The sequence below is a fragment of the Lagopus leucura genome, unplaced genomic scaffold (assembly GCF_019238085.1).
Source record: "Lagopus leucura isolate 7727_CA_CO unplaced genomic scaffold, USGS_WTPT01 Super-Scaffold_100028, whole genome shotgun sequence".
NCBI classification, from domain to species: domain Eukaryota; kingdom Metazoa; phylum Chordata; class Aves; order Galliformes; family Phasianidae; genus Lagopus; species Lagopus leucura.
The window spans coordinates 7,908,175-7,926,203 of NW_024962279.1; the positions used below are offsets into that span (position 1 = coordinate 7,908,175).

At 45.4% G+C, this 18,029-nt stretch overlaps 1 protein-coding gene across 11 annotated transcripts in view; it reads right to left on the reverse strand.

Moving 5' to 3' along the window:
- Positions 1 to 3,484: 3,484 nt before the first annotated feature.
- The window catches only part of TMCC1 (transmembrane and coiled-coil domain family 1), a 105,102-nt gene continuing 90,557 nt past the window's right edge, over positions 3,485 to 18,029 (reverse strand). For 9 of the 11 annotated variants that reach the window (XM_042880978.1, XM_042880979.1, XM_042880986.1 and 6 more), the window contains 3 exons: positions 12,483 to 13,417; positions 7,093 to 7,228; positions 3,485 to 4,712 (listed from right to left, as the gene is read on the reverse strand). In XM_042880978.1, the coding sequence (XP_042736912.1) occupies positions 4,398 to 4,712; positions 7,093 to 7,228; positions 12,483 to 13,417 (1,386 nt within the window). In that variant the 3' untranslated portion in view covers positions 3,485 to 4,397. Of the gene's footprint in view, positions 4,713 to 7,092; positions 7,229 to 12,482; positions 13,418 to 14,215; positions 14,260 to 17,497; positions 17,535 to 18,029 lie in introns of those variants that run through there. The other 2 variants (XM_042880981.1, XM_042880983.1) reach the window with 2 other exon arrangements.

Consider the following 18,029-nt stretch of genomic DNA (forward strand, 5'->3'; position numbering starts at 1 on the left):
ACATGCACACACACACACATACAGACACACACATGCACACACATACACACACACATGCACACACATACAGACACACACACATGCACACACACATACAGTCTGGTACCCGCAGGAGCTGCGGTGCCTGCGCTGAGCTGTGCTGAACTGCTGGAGTCGTGGCGGTGCTGTGCAGGACGGCCCCTTCATTCTCACCAAGGCAGGTGGGTCTGGCCCACCGTGGGATGGAAGCTTGGTAAGAAGAGAACTTGATCAAACTTGAAGCTCTTATAGGGGAGGGCGCGATCAAACTCGAGCTATTAGGGCTCAATGCACTTTCCACCCTCTCCCCACCCCCTATTTTTCTTTACTCCTCTCCCACAGCCCCATGAAAACATTCCAATTAATCCAGTGTTAATAGCTGAGGTCTTTATTTATTTTTTTTTTATATACAGTAAAAGTGTCACAGATAAATCTGCAACAATCAGACAAGACAAATGTAAATCTCTCTCAACGATTAGCAGCTTAAGATCTACAAACTACAGTGTTACGTTCACATGTGTCATCTCTGGACTCTTCAATCCGTGCAAGTGAGTTTTTCAGTTTATTTTTTACACTTTTGAAACACACTTACAGCTAAATCAATTGCCTACCACTACACCACCTGGCATACACGACACAGACACACGGCTTTAACTCTTTAGCCACATTCAGAATTCACTTAAAAACTGTCAGAATTACCCAACCTCGGACCCCTTTTGTAGCTTGGCTTATTTTGTTATAATGCTGCCTTTTTGTTTAATTTAAAAAAATGCATATTTGTCAAAGCTGAAAGACAGTGTTTTTCTGTCCCAGTGCAACATGTACAGAACTCAATAATTAATCTGATCAGACCCTAAAACTCACAGGACTGGAATAAACCAATGAAATCATTGCTGTATCTGCATGCTCAGTATCATTAAACTAAACTAATGAAGCTGAGAGGAAAGGGAAATTCATCAAATCAAAACCAGCCATTTTTTGCATCAAGACGACTTTTTTGTGGGTTTTTTTTTTTACATTGAGAAAACAAATAGGAAAAAACAGATGAACTTCACTCGAACCTCAGAATTTCTCTGAAGAGCTGCTGCTTCCCCAACTACCACAGTCCATTGCATTCTTCCCTTTTCACATCCCAAGTTGATATGCGCTAAACACATCCAAATAATTCCAGAATTGTTCCAACTCTGAATAGGAAATGTTGGGGAAAACATTCTGCAACTCAGAGATGGTCACTGAAATAGCGTACGTCCATAAGGAGGCCCACAAAAGGTACTCACACGTGCACACCCACACCACGTACTCTTCTACGCATCATCCAGGAATGCTTAATCAAGAAAGCAAACACAACCACTTACAGGGAAAGGGAGCCTTAAAGCTAGAATCACATTTCCAACAATATAATCATTGTTAACCTATCAGAAATCGTCACCGACCTTCAAATCGAAGAGGGAGGAACCCAAAACATTCTGCTAGCGCAAAAGGCAAAACACACGGCAGTCCTATTAGGATAAGAAAAGTGGATGCAGCATCATATGTGGCATTACTGCAGATGACTTTCTGGAATGGAAAAAAAGTGTCGAGAGAGAAAGAGACACAGACAGACGCAGCCTAGAGCCACACACCTGTGGCCTTCGCCAAACAGTTTTGAGGTGATCAGTTTCTATCAAGCCTACACCTGGCAAATCAGCAGACGGCATTTACTGACCGTGACACAGTTGAGACACTAAATGAAGTTAGGATATAAAGAAGAAAGACAATCACTGCCTTCAGATACTACAGATGAGTGGCACTGAGCCTCCAAATCCATTGGCTTCCAATTGCCTCCTGCTTTGACCACAGGAAAACCTACCGTGAGCTCTTTTAGAGTGACCAAAACAGAGGAAAACAGAGGCGCAGAGGCCAGGAACCACAAATAAAGGCAACAACGCTTTTCTGTTATGTACCAAATTATTTCTCACTGTTATTCATGCTGTTATTTCTGACAAAACCTAACGGAAGAAGATGATTATCCATGTAATCTGTACCAGCCAGATAAGGATGGTAAACAGAAGAACTGTCCAGAGGGGGAACAGTTATGCAACCTTTGCTCTGTCTGCAGCTCTGTGAGAAGAACGATTCTTTTTGGCTTAAGGAACTGCAATTGGCAATTTGCACTTGAAGCACGACAGGAGCAGATTAGTGCATACAGTGACAAAGGCAGGCGTGCTGGGATCCCTGCAAGGGTACCTGAGTTTTTTGTGAGTATGGAAAACACACAAAGAATCTCCGAAGAATGGGTGAGCTGTGGAGGGCTTACAGCGGCCAGCAGCCAGTTAACCTAGTTCAGGGGAACTTCTAGAGGCCAGAATTTGCATCACAGCATGGCATATATTATATATATATATATATATATATATATACATACACACATATATATACATATATACATATACACACACACATATACACATATACAAGTACAGTATATATAATGCACATGTTCCATGTAAGTGTATGTATGATCTCAACTGGTCTAGGTCACCTGAGCAACATTTAGTTCCTAGAGAGAACACAAACCTGGAGGGAAGAATAACAGCACATCTGAGTAACCACCACAAACAGTGCTGAAAGACTCCTGGAGCCTGTTAACATTTCATGGAGATGGAAGCTGTATGCTGACACTCTAACGCCAGAAAGGGGCACCAAACTTCAAAGAAAACAGAGTGAATCCGTATTCCTTCGCCGTGCGGCCTTGCCTGCCAGTGCCAACAGCCGTCAGCAGCAGCGGCACTGCTGGGCCCGCGAGGGTACGGCTGAAGCTGACATTTCCTTTAGAGCTCTGACAGTGTACCTACACAAGTGCTTGCCCTCACAGACAAAGAAGAGGATGCTGTCTATGGCACACTATACAGATACAGTCTACTAATCTCTACACAGATGATCTGATTAGAGCCTGACAGGAGGAAAACTTTGGTTTCACTCCTTAGGAGTTTATTTAAAAACTGAATCAGGAATATTTCTGAGGCAATCATTCCTGTAAGCAGACTGTTGATTCAGCACTTCTTTTCTTAAAAGAATGTTGCCTAGGAAGGTATGCAAAGAAATTCCCTATTCTGAACCCGAGGCCAGGAATGAAAGATGATGTTGAAGCAAGAAATATAGACGTATTCTCTTTCACATTTGGAAAAAGAAAAAAAAAAACAAACACCTGCCTGACAAGAAAGTGCAGAGAGGATGGATGTTCTTCCTGATGCTGCATCTGTGTGCTCAGGAGGACAGAAATGGCGTATGAACAGCACTGTGTTCCAGACAGGATGGCACTAGAAACTACCGTCTGTCCTCCTCAAAACTGTTTCAGGACAAGACAGCTTACAATTATTCACGCATTTCTTCATTTAAAAACATCACTTCTTTATTTAAAAGGAAAAAAAAAAAAAAAAAAAAAAAAAAAAAAAAAAAAAAAAAGCAATGACCCTCCCAACCCCTTTAAAAAAAAAAAAAACCACAACAAAAACCAAGAACCCAATAATAATAATAATAATAATAATAATAATAAAAAATCCTATTAGAAACGATAAGGAAGCACTGAGAGTTTGAGTATAACACTCTTCAAGTATGCTGTTTGGATTTTTTTTTAAATCTGTGAATATACATACATTAAAAAAAAACCTTAAAAGTGCGACCAAGGGCTTTGCTTAAAGGTAAGCGTTTCAAGGACTACTTCAAAATACTGCAGCATGACTGTGCAGTTTCTGTATGTGGCACAAGGCTTCCACTTCATATGCTTAGCAAAGTTAACCAGCCTTATAGAAAGTCACTGTTCAGTCAGGTCAGCACGAATGGCAAACCCGACGCTGAGTCGGGAAAGAGATCCACACATTGTTTTGGTGTCTTGTAAAGAAACCACTCCAAACCCATACATTTGGACATGGAATGTGAGCAGACTTCACAGTAAAAGTTTAGTGTTACAGGTTTGCTGTGGTACCATCCCTCAAGGTTGCGTGCACTACATTTAGTTTTGCTCATCTTAAGTTAATCACATTCTTCCTCTTCCTGACAGGTTTAGTACAGTAGTTCAAGCCACAGTTTAAGTTGCCCATTGGTATGCTCCAAATTTCGGTATTTTATTTATTTTGTACACTTTAAAGAATCTTAAGATTTGCATCCAAAGAGAACCATGCTACATAAAAATTATCCGGGATTCTCGCCAAAAAGAGTTCTTGAATAAAATCTAAAAAATACTATTGCAATGCATCTCGCAGAGAAAAAACGTTATTCTAAATGTAAACAAATTCACTCAGACACTTTAAAACTTCAGCGGAGTAGTTGCTGACTAATCTTTGCCACGCTTGCTCACCGAGTGTGCTGGGAGGGGGCGATGCAGCCGATTCCTCATGGCATCATCTGGGGGGAGACAAAAACCGTTCCAAGTAGCCAGAGATGGCATCCCAGTGCTTCCACAAAAAGGCAATTAAAACCACTATGAATAAAGTGCTGAACGTCCTATTGCGAGTTTTCATGAGGGGCACGACGCAGTTGGCCACAGTGGAGACGAAGACAAGGAGGACGGCCATGACAGCCAGGAGGATGTTGATAAACTTCCCCAGCAGGTTCCTGGCCGTGGCATTCTCCAGACCCTCCAGCTGCACCACCTGCTGCTGCTGCTGCTGTAGCTCCATCTTGGAGATGCGGGTCTGGCACGCTTCCAGGGCCTCCTGTAGATAAGAACACACCGCTCGGTTCCAGCGCCCCACGGGCTGATGCTGCAGCAGCCCAGGGCTCATCTTAGCAACCAAACCACAGCAGGGCCACCTTCCTCATGCACCTTCTGCAGGATGTATGTCACGATGCTGATTTCATATCCTGCAGCAGGAGAAGAGGCGGTGCCACTTCACGTGATTGAGGAGCCCTCACCAACTAAGTGCAGCAGTGTGTAAGACACCGTGTGACCTCGTTTCCCTGAATAAATCTTGAAGGCGTTAGGTGACAGCTTTGGCAGAAGCCAGGCTCTGTTACAACGCTTTGCACATAAGCTGTCTGTCCTCGCACAGGGCAGAGGCCTTATCACCCTCCCTGTTTTGTGGTCAGATCCATAGGAAGGAAGACACAGAGCCCTCAGCAAGCAGTCAGACTTCACCTACTTGAAAGGAGGGCTGCCCATCTCAGTTTGTTTCAAGAGACCCCTGAGGGGATGAAGGCACTGTGTTCTGCCAGCACTCCTCATCCTATGTGTTCCCAGAGCCTCTCATTTCCATCATTTTTTTCCTCTGGTTTGTGCTCACCTCACTCCCATTCAACCCTCTATTCAATCTGGCACAATACTAAGGAAACAGCAACAACTAACTGAAAAGGCTCAGCTGCATCCTGCTTGGCTATTGAGCTGAACAAGCCCAGGGAAAGCTCTGAGGATGCAGGGCTGGGGCTGCCCAGTTGGCAACCAGGAGAAGTAGCTGCTACCACACCTGGCCAACACACCCACCACCAACAGCCAGTGGGTTAGAACAAGTAGGGGAATTTAAGGCAATTTGCTCGCAGAGATATGAAGTTACAATTTCGCCCTCAATGCTCCCTCTGGTCTGCTTTTCCCAGGACCTGAATGCTGACTTTGGTAAGAGTCAGAAGTCTGAGCAGAGCAGCGATGTCCCCCAGACTGATGATCAAATCAGAACCAGGACCTGTGCCTGCAGACCAAGCTCTGTTGCTGCTCCTCTGCAGCACCAGCCTATGCCCCCCACTGCTCCTTCATGCAAGAAAACTGAATATTTATCGTTCCCCCAGCAGTGCTGTGGAACAGCCGGTCCGTATTCGTACTAAAGTTTATACTAAAAGTGATGAGCCAAGGAATGAAGAATAGAAGAAGCTATTGAGAATATCCCTCTTCAGTTTAAGTTTCCAACCTCAACTTTTCCTGCTGCTGAAGTTAGAAAGGAGGATAAAATGTGAATATTGCAACATTTCCCAAAGGGAGAGACTGCTGTTTACTGCCAGAGGCCACAGACACTGATTTATGTTGAACTTAACTTAAAGGTCACTGCCATCTGTTACATTTCTCTGCCTCTGTGTATCATCTGTGGAAGCCAATGAAGCACAAGGGCTTCTCTTTAGTTATGCCACCTGAAGATAACAGGTAACCGAACAACACCTGCAAGAAGCAAGGACCCCAAAACGGACACTGACTCAACTCGCCTTGCAGCTGAACCTACCAGTGCCACAAGCCAGGCCTGCCTTGTCTCACCTGGGTGGAACTCCTTCAGAGGAGGAAAGGGAGAACTCTGACCTACAGTTCTCCACTCACGTTATAAATATCTCACATCAGTTATCTACGCTGAGATGCCTGCTAAAGCAAATGCGAAAAGAATTTAAAATAGATGACAGATTTGTTTCTGAGTAGGCCTTGACAAGGTCCAGCTGCTGCTCAGATCATTGCCCAGGTCTTTGCTCTGTGTCTGCCTATGGAAGGCCCTCCCATCGCACAGACTATCCTTAGCTTTGGTCCTTAAAACACTGAAGAAACCTTTCTTTCAAAACTAACTGTGTATTTGGGCAAACCAACGGAAATAACTGTTTGCTGACAAAATGCAGTGGATACACAAAGCCAACTGTATTTTTCCTGAGATGTCTTTGGTGACTGTTCTAAAATTCATGACACAGAAATGCATCCCAAATGAGTTCACTGGGAACATTACTGAAAAAAAAAAAAGAAAAAAACAACAATAAAAAACAAAACTTCAGGTCAGAGACCATTAATTTCCAATATCCAAACAAAACCCTGCAAATCGAGCCAGTATAAAAAGTGAATGCAGGCTTCCACTGTGCTACCAGCCATTTCAAAACCCTTCTCTGAACGAGTGGAGGTCCCCTCAGGATGAATTCGCTCACTGAATGTGCACAGCCTTTCATTGCAAAATAATTATTTGGGGAGATATCTGGGGGTCAGGGACTGAATAAAGATCTTACGGAAATCTTCAGCGTAAAGTTTAGCAATAAATCTATGGTGATTTACAACAAATTCCAAATCAAAGAAGTATTTAAAAAACAGTTACCGAGGGAGCAGGTGGAAGACCAGACTTCAGTGCTCCCATTTCTGTCACCCACCTGGATGTCCCGGGCTCGCTCATAAGACTGATAGGCAATTTTCTCCTCCATGCTGGCCAGCTCCTGTTTCAGATTCAGGATCTCATTCTGATGGAGCTCAGTCAGGTCATTTAGCTGCTCTTCGAGTCTTTCACATCTAGAAATGAGATGACATGGTACAGCAGCTTTATTGAGAAGAAGGAGGCAACTGTTAGACCAGTAACAACTGAGTAGTGACAGACTTGTCATTTAAAAATGGCTGTGCCCACAGAATTTTGCTTTATAAACAATGTGAGGCCCTTCCAGCAGGAATTCAAGAAAGCCCTTCTACCAGGTAAGATAGCATTAGTCTTGTTTTGAGCCAGGGAAAAACAAGCAGAGAGCAGAAATGACGACTGTAAAGAGATAGAACAAATCAAGTGCAGAATTAGCATATTTATTCTTCAAACTTTTGTTTTAACCTGAATAAGTTCCCTTCTAACACTATAAACTCTTAAGCAATTTCCTCTACGCCTGAAAAGTAATTGCAATAAAAATGACAATGAAATTATATGCAGTTATATGCCTTGGAGAACATGATAGCATTTTCTAGTCTTTACACATGAGACTGCACAGAAGTCTGATTTATTGATGTATTTTTAATCTCTTGCAAATGATTCAGCTTAACTAGCAAAGACCACTGTATTACTTAAAAGAAGGACATACGAATCACTGAACTGCAGGCTTATTTTTCAGTTTGCTGTGTTGAGCAGTCTGAGAGCAGTTTGGCACAAGAGGGCTGCTCAGAAAAGTATTGATGACATTTCTGAGAAAGCTTCATTTCTCTCTGAGAGAGTTTTAAACCGACTTCAGCAACAGCTTCACCTCATTTCAGAATCTTCAAAATCCATTAGGGATACTTTGTATTTGTATGCAGCACTTCACCCTTGGAATTTCAAGCCCTTTACTAGCAACTCATGTTTCAATATGCTTTAAAAATCAAGCAAGTATTTGTCTTGCTCCCAAAGGTAAACATGAAGAGAGCTCAGCCCAGGGCTGAGAACAGCCGACACACCAGCCTTCTCCTCTGTGCTTCCTCATTCCTGGTCCGTTATCAGCAATGCCCTGATGGCAAGGAAGGTACAGGTACAACTATTGCAGCCACCGTGCTCTTCCCACTCTGATTTCCACTGATTGAGTCCACTGTAACAGCTTGGAAAAAGTTTAAAGTACAGCTCTTATCGTTTGCTCTTGATACTACTAACAGAGAAATCTGAACGGATTTCAACACAGATAATTCCTTAATTTCTGTCCCCCTCTGACCCCAACCCTAATTTAATTGATGTACATATATACACACATAAAACAAATAAGCACCACCTCTCTATAAATGAGAATTTAAGTTCTGAAAGTAAACCAAAAATTCTGCTTCCCCCAACCCCCAATTTTTCAGTGCTTCATGAGCTACATATTCAGAATCCATAGGCATAAGCTAGTACTGAACAATGCTTTGGGGTTTTTATTTTAAACTGAAAAGTCTGAAGCGAATTTTCCTTCACATTCTCAATGCTCCAGTTACTTAAAGTAAAAAGGAGGAGTCGGGCTCAGCAGAGCAGTTTCCAACAAGTGGTTGAGCAGCAGTGAGCCCCAGACAGAACCCAGCTGACCCTGAGGTGCCAGGGCTGCTGTGCCACTGCAGCAGGGCGCACGAGGGAACTGGTTTCCCAGGAACTACAAGCTTGAGCATGAGAGCAGCCACGTGAAGACTGGCTAATGAAGGAGGAACTCAGATAATTAACGTTGCCATTTGTTTCCACCTCATTTAAAAACAAACAAACAGAAAACCACACAAAACTTGCCATCAACCAAGAAAGCACAACCAAACTCACTCAGGAGTCCCAAAGGCAGCACAGATCACTTGAAACATATTCCATTTGTTAATGTATTTTAAAGTCCTCCAGTGGGTTTTCACACCAAAAGGAACTAAACCATTTCTGAAAACACCATGAGTATATACTTTAACCTCCTACATAAACACCCTTCACAAAACAGCTGTTGCTAAGCAGCTTAAATCCTGTTTCTTTAAAAAGAAACAACCGTATTTTAGTATCTCTTCAAACAGCTCTCGAGATACCATTTTTGTGGAGGGAGGGGCCACGTCCTACAGAACATCACCCAACTTTCACTTCTCAAGTACGTTTTTCGTGCTGCTGAACACACTGCTTCCAACAGCAGAGCAGTATAGCTAAAAGCAATACCTATTAGCAGCATATTCCAAGACTTCTACCTAAGCAACGCTCGAGGGGCAGAGCTGCTCTGTGTCACTGTTCACGCTGTGCTTCCAGCTTCAAGACCTCCTCTGGTGAGAGAAAATAGCTTTGTGTAAACATCTCAATGCTTCATACTTGGGTGAAGATCCTTCTATGTTGAGCACAAAGCATTCGCTGCCCTAGCTTGTACCATTCAATCTTCCAGTCCCAGAATTTCAGCACACTTGATCTATTTTAAAATAAATGAGAACAGACTGAAGCCCAACAACAAAATGACAGCAAGGATAGTGTGAGCTCCCAGCATTTCAGCTGATGGATTTCTCTGACAGGAACGTGGGGGATCAGAACACACTTTCCAAGGATGCCGGGCTGGGAAGGAGCCCAAGACCTCAGGGTGGCCACACTCCAATCGCATGAGCTCATTATTTTACTGTGTACAAACAGGTTCCTGAAGGGACAAGAAAGATGAAAACACTCAGCAGGAACTTTTATGTCAGTCTCAATAGCACAGAAAGTCCCTGCTCATATCAGTAAACAACTGCCACCTTCCAACTGCTGAGATAAGCAGCAGGCTGCTGCAGGGCCCGTTCCCAACATGGAGGCAACACAGTGAGCGCAAAGGTGCAGGCCAGAGTCCTCCTGCCTCCACGACCCGTGGGGCCACCCTTTGCCAACACGTGCTCCCGGGTGCTGCCAGGCCGCTCCAGCATCCCCTGGGCCAAGGGCTGGGGTGGCTGCACCAGTGGAGCCTGCGGAGATGGCTGACAGAGCAGCTGTGCTGACAAGGAGAGCTGAATGGGGACGGGAGGCAGATGGAGCAGGTCAAGGAACACCAGCGAGTCAGAACCTTGGCTGATAAGCAGAAACAAAATGAGTATGCAGACAAAACACAGTAGAACCTGCAGAAAAGCAGAACATCTAAGAACAAGGAAACGGACCAAGACTGGATGAGAAAACATCACAATCTGTTTTGTTTCTTCCAGTTTACACAGATGATGCAAATATTCCACATAGCCCTATTAGCAAAGGCTTCTCTAAAATACACATTTTTAAAAACTCGAACTCGGGCTCAGTGCTTGTTTTTGAAAGCATCCAGAAATACAGCAGAGTTACGAGGCGTTAATAGCTTTCAAAGGCAGGCTATGATTAGTTTGAGTCCCCCATCTTGAACATCAGCTTCCACTTCCATCTTTCCTTTCTTTTTCTGAAGGAAAGGAAGGGTTAATGGCCAGAGGAACAAGTGCCAGCTTTCCACACAGGACAGGAACATCTTCTCTGCTGTCACACGTCACACTGCCCTCCTGGCTTTTATCTTCCTGATATTTTAAAAAATGAGGCTGTCAAACAAGAACCTAGACTCGTACAATTTCACTCCATGTATTAATACACGAGCTCCTTGTGTTACCTGCTCATTTCTGAAAGCCTGCAGAGCACTTAGCGTAGTTCAACCAGTCCTCTCTAGAGGTCACACCTTCCACTAATTTGCATCAGCTTTCCAATGGCAAGTCTCAACCACCGTATTTTTGTCTGTATATATATCAAATATAGACTCTCCTGAAAGTTCTTCACTCCAGGCTGCTTTAGAGGGTAGATGCTAGATTTACCCTCAGGGCTTCATGCTGGGCTCACAGAAGGACCTCTGTGAACTTTGCTGAACACTGTCAGGGAATACTAGTCCACTTAGCTGCCAACACACATTAGTCCCCAGCCAAGCTCCTTTGTTGTAGTTTCAGGCCATTCCTTCAGCTGCATAGTGCTTGCATATAGCGTTCCACTATGAATGGCTGCTGCTGTATGTGCAAAACAACAACCCACACAGCACCAAACAAGACCCCTCTCTGCTGTGGAGAGGAAGCGCTATCTCCCCTTCTCTTCACAATGTGACCTGATGACAGTGAGGTACTAGGAACCAAAGTTGCTGTGCTGGGCTCTGGTTTCACTCAAATTGCTGACTGTGGCGACGTGGAATTAGAAAGTGATGCTGGTTTGGCTTTGTCTAGCCAAGCTTTGCAAAACACACAGAAAGCTTGCTGTCACTACAACATCCCAGCAGGCTAAGCCTTTTCAAATGTTTTTCCAATGATCTGGCACCGGCACGTCTGAAAAGCTGTAGAGTGACTATGAAGCATGGAGCAAATCAAACTGAGGCAGCAAATGGCACAGAGTACTTCAGAGAGCCTGTCCCCAAACCTGACAGGTGTGCTGAGCCTCATAGGCTTTCCAGCCTGGTCTAAGTGATGAAGGCCACAAACAAGCTTTTCACAAAAGCCTGCTGTCCTCTATCAGAATGAGGAGTTGGGTCCCTTGCATTTTTCATGTAAAGTTTTCAAAGTGCACTAGAAGACTCACACTGCATTTAGGCTGTGGTGTCCTGGGGGGGCCTGGCAGAGAGGCAGCCTCTAGCTATCCCCTCCTCCTGCCCCTGTGGAGCTGGGGAGCAGCCTCTGCTCTGATGAGGGGGATTCTATATATCCTGCAGTGCTGCAAACTGGCACTGTGGCAGCAGCCTCACTGCTTCCCCAGTCCTTACAGCAAGGCAAAGAGTGACCAAAGCATGGGGCTGGTCCACCTCCAGAGCCATGTTACCTCCATGACAAGAACATTGCCATTAGCTAACTTTCCATTTACCTTCAGTTATTTGAACTTTGCCACTGTGGAGCAGAGCCAAGAATGTAAATTCTAGTTTTGGTATAAGGGAAAAGCACATATTTTTATAGACTAAGAAAGCTGGATATGTTCTTCCCTTGTAGATTCACAGCTCTGAGCATTGGAAAGGTCAGGGTCAGGATACTATTCACTTGAATCCACTTGAACCCTGCCTTACCCCAGACCTTCACAGGCTTTTTCATGGGCAAAGCACTGCCTGGCTAACAGTAACCAATGTACTCCTGTTTCCTGGGGACACCTTTCTAACTTCTTTGGTTTGACTTCTTATGAGGAAAAAAGTATGAAATGACCTTTATTCTTGCTATTCCTTTCTTGTAGAGAGAGGAAAATGAGCAGCAGAATAAGGATATTTACAAAAGACAGTATTAGGAAAGCAAAATCCCAAACTGACTGCAGAGCATCCCACCTGAACCAGGCTGCTGAGCACTGTTCTCCAGGACTCTTGTGCTCTACACCCACAGCATTTAATATGGAAACTAGTAAAAAAGTACTTACCTGTACCGTTCCTCCTGCAAAGTCTGCATTATTAATGAGTAATCCCTCTGATAGCGAACCTTAAGATCCTCAAATGACTCTTCCAGTCTTGCCTGTGTCTCTCGAATTTCTTGAATCTCATGTAGTATTGCATCAAACCCTGAGCTCTGCATATCCAGAGTGTTTGTTTTGGAGCTGGAAGCTCCCACAGGGCCCCCTGTTGTGCTGTTGGCTCCCACTGAGCCTGACGTAGCACTGGAGCAGTCCTCTTCACTGCCATATTTTGGGCTTGACTGAAAGTTCTGGATAACACCTAGAGCCTTGCCTCCTGTCCCATCTTCCTGGCCTTCTTCTAAGGAGTCTTTCAGATTAGCAATATTGTCCGCACTCCCAAACTTGTTCCTGATGAGAGAGGCAATCTCCCGGGGTTTGGAAACCACAGCTCCTGCTGCTGAATGTGTGGCTTGGGAGAAACTGGAAAGCCCACCTTTAACACTATCTACTACTCCCTCACTGAATCCAGTGACTTTCGCTCCAACATCTTTCAATCCCTGGTGCATATCCCTGAAGACATCCTTTGGCTGCCGAGGGATCCCATTTTGTTCGATTTCTCGCAGCTTTCGATGGTAATGTTCTAGCTTCTTCTGCAGCTGCAAGATCGTCTGGGCAGACTTTTGATTCTTCTTCTCAAACACCTGCTTAATGCGGGCGCTCTGCTGCTTGTCTGCATTGTTGGCTAGCTTCAGGTACTCTGCCACATTGTCATCACGGGCCGTTTGTTCGATTTTGATCTGCTCGGTCAATTTCAGTATCTTCTGCTGCAGGTGTGTGATGGCGGCTTTTGTACGCTGCGGATCTGGGGTGCCATCGACAGAGTCTGCATTGATGCTGCCATCAGTGCTTGAGGCCACTGCACTGGAGGTCTGTGCTAGGCTGCTGACTTCCAGTCGTTCAATCTAGACAAGGAGAAAGATAAATGTGAACACTAAAGTCCAGCTGTTCTTTTTCGTACCAATCAAACTGACAAGGATGTAAGTCCGCAAAAATGCACCTTTGTTCAGCTGGCCAAGGTACAGCATCAATAAACTGATCTTCTAAAAGTAAAACATAAGCTTCACACTTTTTACAGACATCCAACAAAAGATGAGAAAAAGGGCAAACTCTCAAATGCTTAAGTCAGCTGATGGCCCTGAGCAGCCAGAGCAAGACAGAGAATCCTGGTTCACAGACTGGTACCTACAAAGTATTGATATGTAGCCACAGCTCAGACAGCAACGGAACAGAAAGAGAGAGAAGGCAACTGTGAAAGAGAAAAACCGTGCAGCCTAAGTATATAGTGAGTCCAAGTAATTCCCAGCACTTCGTGTATTTACCAGAAAGCAAGACAGTAACAGAAGTTATCAAAAAGCAAAAGATCTACAAAGGTCAGTGCTTAGAGCAAACTTGAGACCTCAGGCTCTCAGCATGCCATGTGCAGCCAGCAACAGGAGCGAGTGGGCACCTACAAGCATGAGGACAGACAAGTTTCAAAGAAACTTTTTTTTCCTGAAAGCTTAACTATTCACCACGAAGGAACCATATTAAGTAACCAGAGTAAGCGCTGAAGTTTTCCCCTCGGCTGGGATAAAGAAAAGCAGCCCGGCAGTTCAGCAGAGCCGTGACACCTTCCGTTCTCCAATGCGGTTCATTCGGCGCCACCGAGCGCGGCCCGGCCGACCCCGACCCCCAGCGCAGCCCGCCCGCGGCGCCGCTACCTTGGCCGTGCGGAGCAGCAGCGTCCGCTCCCAGCGCATGGCTCCCGCCGGCACCCGCACGGCTCCGCCGCGGCGCCCCACCTGGCCTCGGCCCGCCCCGCCCCGCCCCGCCCGGCTGCAGCGCCCGCCCCGCTGCGGGGCCCGTCCGGCCCGGCGGCATAAGCTGCAGCAGCCGCGCAGCTCCGGGCGGGCTGGGGAAACCCGGCTCCGAGAATCGGCAGGCAGCGCTCGGCCGGGCGGAACCGAGCAGCGGCGGTGCCTGCCGGTCGCGCACCCCCGAGTACCAGGGAAACAAACCCCGAGCGGGCCCCCAGGCTGCTCAGCGGGGCAGGAGGACGGTGCGCCTCCCTCTCCTTATTTATTCTTAGGACTTGGCCAGCTAGAAACAATTTCACTTTCGGTTCCAGGTCATGTTACCAGCACCTGCTCATCTACGGGACTGCTGTGTTTACCGTAGCTTAGCGGTTTTCTGAAAAGCAGACCCTAACATGGTGCCTCCATTGTACCACCTCTATTTAACGATGCAAAAACAAATACTCGTTTTGGCTTTTACAGATGCAGCGAGGAGCTCTGTAGCACGCCGGATGACCAGGCTGATCCACGCCCCCCTCGCTGTCCAGCAAACAAGTGTTAGTGCTACACGTTTGTCTCCTTGGAGCCAGCAGCCTGATCAAAGCACTGGGCAGCATCCCGACTACTTACACAACTACCAGACAGTTCAGAGCTCACCCTCAAATGCAGAACACATTACCGTATCTGTCTGGAGAATATAAGCTTTACCAAATAACAACTATCAGAATTAACCGCATCCCTTCTCCAGTTCCAACATTTTATGTTCACCATTCCTGCAGCCCAGCATCACTGCATGCCGTGTGCAGCGAGGGTTCTTCCCAGCAGTTTGGCACTGGGACTCTCTGCTGTTTCACCAAGAAGAACCAATTGGATGCACGGAACACTCAGCTGCCTTATTTTCTAGAGGAGTTCAGTTTGTCACTGTTCCAATGTCTTCCTATGGTCTGGGAGGAAAAAAAGATCTGTGTGCATCAGGCATACATGATCTAGACAGTGCCCACCAATTCCATGTGGCTGCACAAAGCTCCCTGTCAGCAGATCCTTACAAGCTGTAGCACACCACTCCATTTTCTGCTTTCCCAGCTTGCCATAAGTTGCAAAACAGCACACTGCAGACTCCTTTATTCAGTACACTACCACAATCTTATTATTCCTCTTAATTGCCTCACAAAATGAGTATGCTTTTTTTTTTTTTTTAATTAATTTAAAGTAACTCTTTTTATACAGAAGCACTTTTGATCTTGGTGGCAGTAGAGGTGAGTGCCTGATCCCATGCCCAGTACCATCAACTCCTTGGCTGGGAGCTCACCCACAATACAGATTGACTCCAAGCAAAATTCGGCACATTCCAGTGCTGAGGAGCTAAATGGGACTTCAACATTACTTTGCAATAAGCAGTTTCTACCAGCTTAATTTACTGCAAGTTGGATCTAAGTAACATCTGTGCATAATTACAATAAATTACACCATCAGTATACTCTATCCTCTCAGACAAGAGTTCTGTGGGAGGAAAAAGTCTGCAGAAACATTCTCTTTCTCCCTTTTAGCGTCAATCAACTTCAGCATATCTTCTCAGGTTGTTTTCCTATACTCATGACAAAAAATAAATCAGAAGAGCTGTGTTAGAATAAAACATCCTGGGTTAATTATTTTAGAATTATCAGCTGTGTGGACATTACTCCGGATGAACAAGAGCAGCTTTTTCCAATTAAAAAGTAAAGGAGCTCTGTTCTGGATCTGAACTGGGGCTTTGGGAAGACTCAGCACAATCAGGTCCCTCAGCACACCAGGAAGTGCTGCGACGTGTTATCGATTGAGGATGACTGGCAATCTGTCCTGAAAGTATGCTGGTGCACAAAATATTTAATGGTCAACGTTTGTACAGAAATAGGCATTACAGTCAACCAGAAATTCTCCCTTGCAATACAGTTTGGTAGCACCCCCGAGTCAGTCCAAACAGGAAGCCTACCAGCCCCCACCAGCGGGGAGCTGGAGGCTGCTCTGGCACTGAGCTGCCCAGCGGACCGAGTCAAGAGGACAAACTCCTTTCTCCTTCTCCCCATCGAACCTCCATCGGGTCTTCCCTTCTGTACAAGTGTTCCTCCATGCTCATTTCACAACCACTGCCCATACAGAACCTATGGTTTTGCCTTTTGGCTTTGCTAAAGACTAGACACGAACGTTCATTTCAGATGTGTCACCCCTCTACAGAAACCACTTCAGGATTTTACAAAGTTTTTCTCTGCTCTTTTTTTTTTTTTTTTTTTTGAGAACAAACTGTCCAGCTGGCTGAGGGAAACAGCAGCACTCCAAACAGGTCTGCTTCAGGGAGACATCCTGCTCCTGCCCCCTCCACCCTCACGCAGAGCTTTAAAAGCGTGACTGCAATGCACAGTGCTACTTGGTATAGAAGAACATAGGGAAGCTGAAAAGGGAACGGGGACCGTAAGAGCTGAGAGCAGCCCCGGATGCCATTAGTCATCTCCCAGTGACTGAGCCCTGTGCAGTTGTATAAACTAACTGCTAAAAAATGCGGGCATTTGTCCCACCCTGCTGTAGTTAAAGCAGTGCAAGTCATACCACCAGAAAGCTGTATGCCTTGGGTTCCCTGCCTGGGGATGAGCGCTGGCACAGGTGTGCTGCAGCTGCTGCAGGAAGGCCACAGCAGGAGACAGAAACCTCCCGCCTCAGGCAGCAGAGCAGGGACAGCAGTCTGCAGTGACAGACACGAGACTTCTTACTACACAGACCTGTAATTAAAGCACCTCATGGGAATAAAGATCAGAGTGGAGAAAAAAGAAAGACAGCCTTTCATGCTGACCACGTCTGCCGGCTCACGGCGCCTTGGAGGCCCGAGCCTCCCCTGCAGCCCATGGGCCCGGCCTGCGCCCTCCCAGCCAGGGCTGCGAGGCACGGAGCTGCTGCCTTGAGCAGAGGCAGCAAGTGAGGCCCCACTGCTCGTCCTCTGCACTCCCACAACGTGCTTGGTGTTTATTAAAGCTACGAGCTATGTGCTTGGGGTGCCTAATTACTTTTGACCTCTCCCACGTCTCCTTATATTTTCAGCTAGATACAAAGCCATTTACTTCCTACCCTGATATGTTCAGTTGTGACTCTGAACAGCAAATTGGAAGGTTGTTTTAAGGCACTTTTAAAATTATATTTTCTGTGCCAAAAAGGCAAGCTTTAAGGGAAAAAAAGAATACTCACAAGTGGATGCAGACAAGCAGAACAGCTCTTGAGATCTCTGGAAATCAAAACAAAGATTAAAAAAAACAGTGGATCTTGGAACTGGAGAGCACTACTATAAAACAGGATCAAAATTATTTTGGAAAAGATCATACTCGAGTGTTAAAATTGATCCAGTCTCCCATGTAAACACAGTCATGTTTTACAAAGAATTATCTCAGATGTCCCTTATGAGAGGTTCAGTACCAGAAGACTTCACTTTTCATTGCTCCTGGCTCTAATAAAATTATAAAAACACTTCAGCAAAGGGAACAGATATTTTGTGATTCCACTCTTGTGAGCCTGGAGGAACTATTCACAGAAATGCCAAGTTGCAGTTCTAAAAATAATCTGATAGCAGATACAAATCAGTGAAACTGATCTCTGGCAGCTGATGTCCAACTGGGTAAGCCATTTCATTGCCATTTTAGAGTAATATTGTAAACAAGAAACACTGATCATTGATTTTTAGCTGCAGCAAAACAAGTAAAAGACTAGAAGTTCCCACCTCACA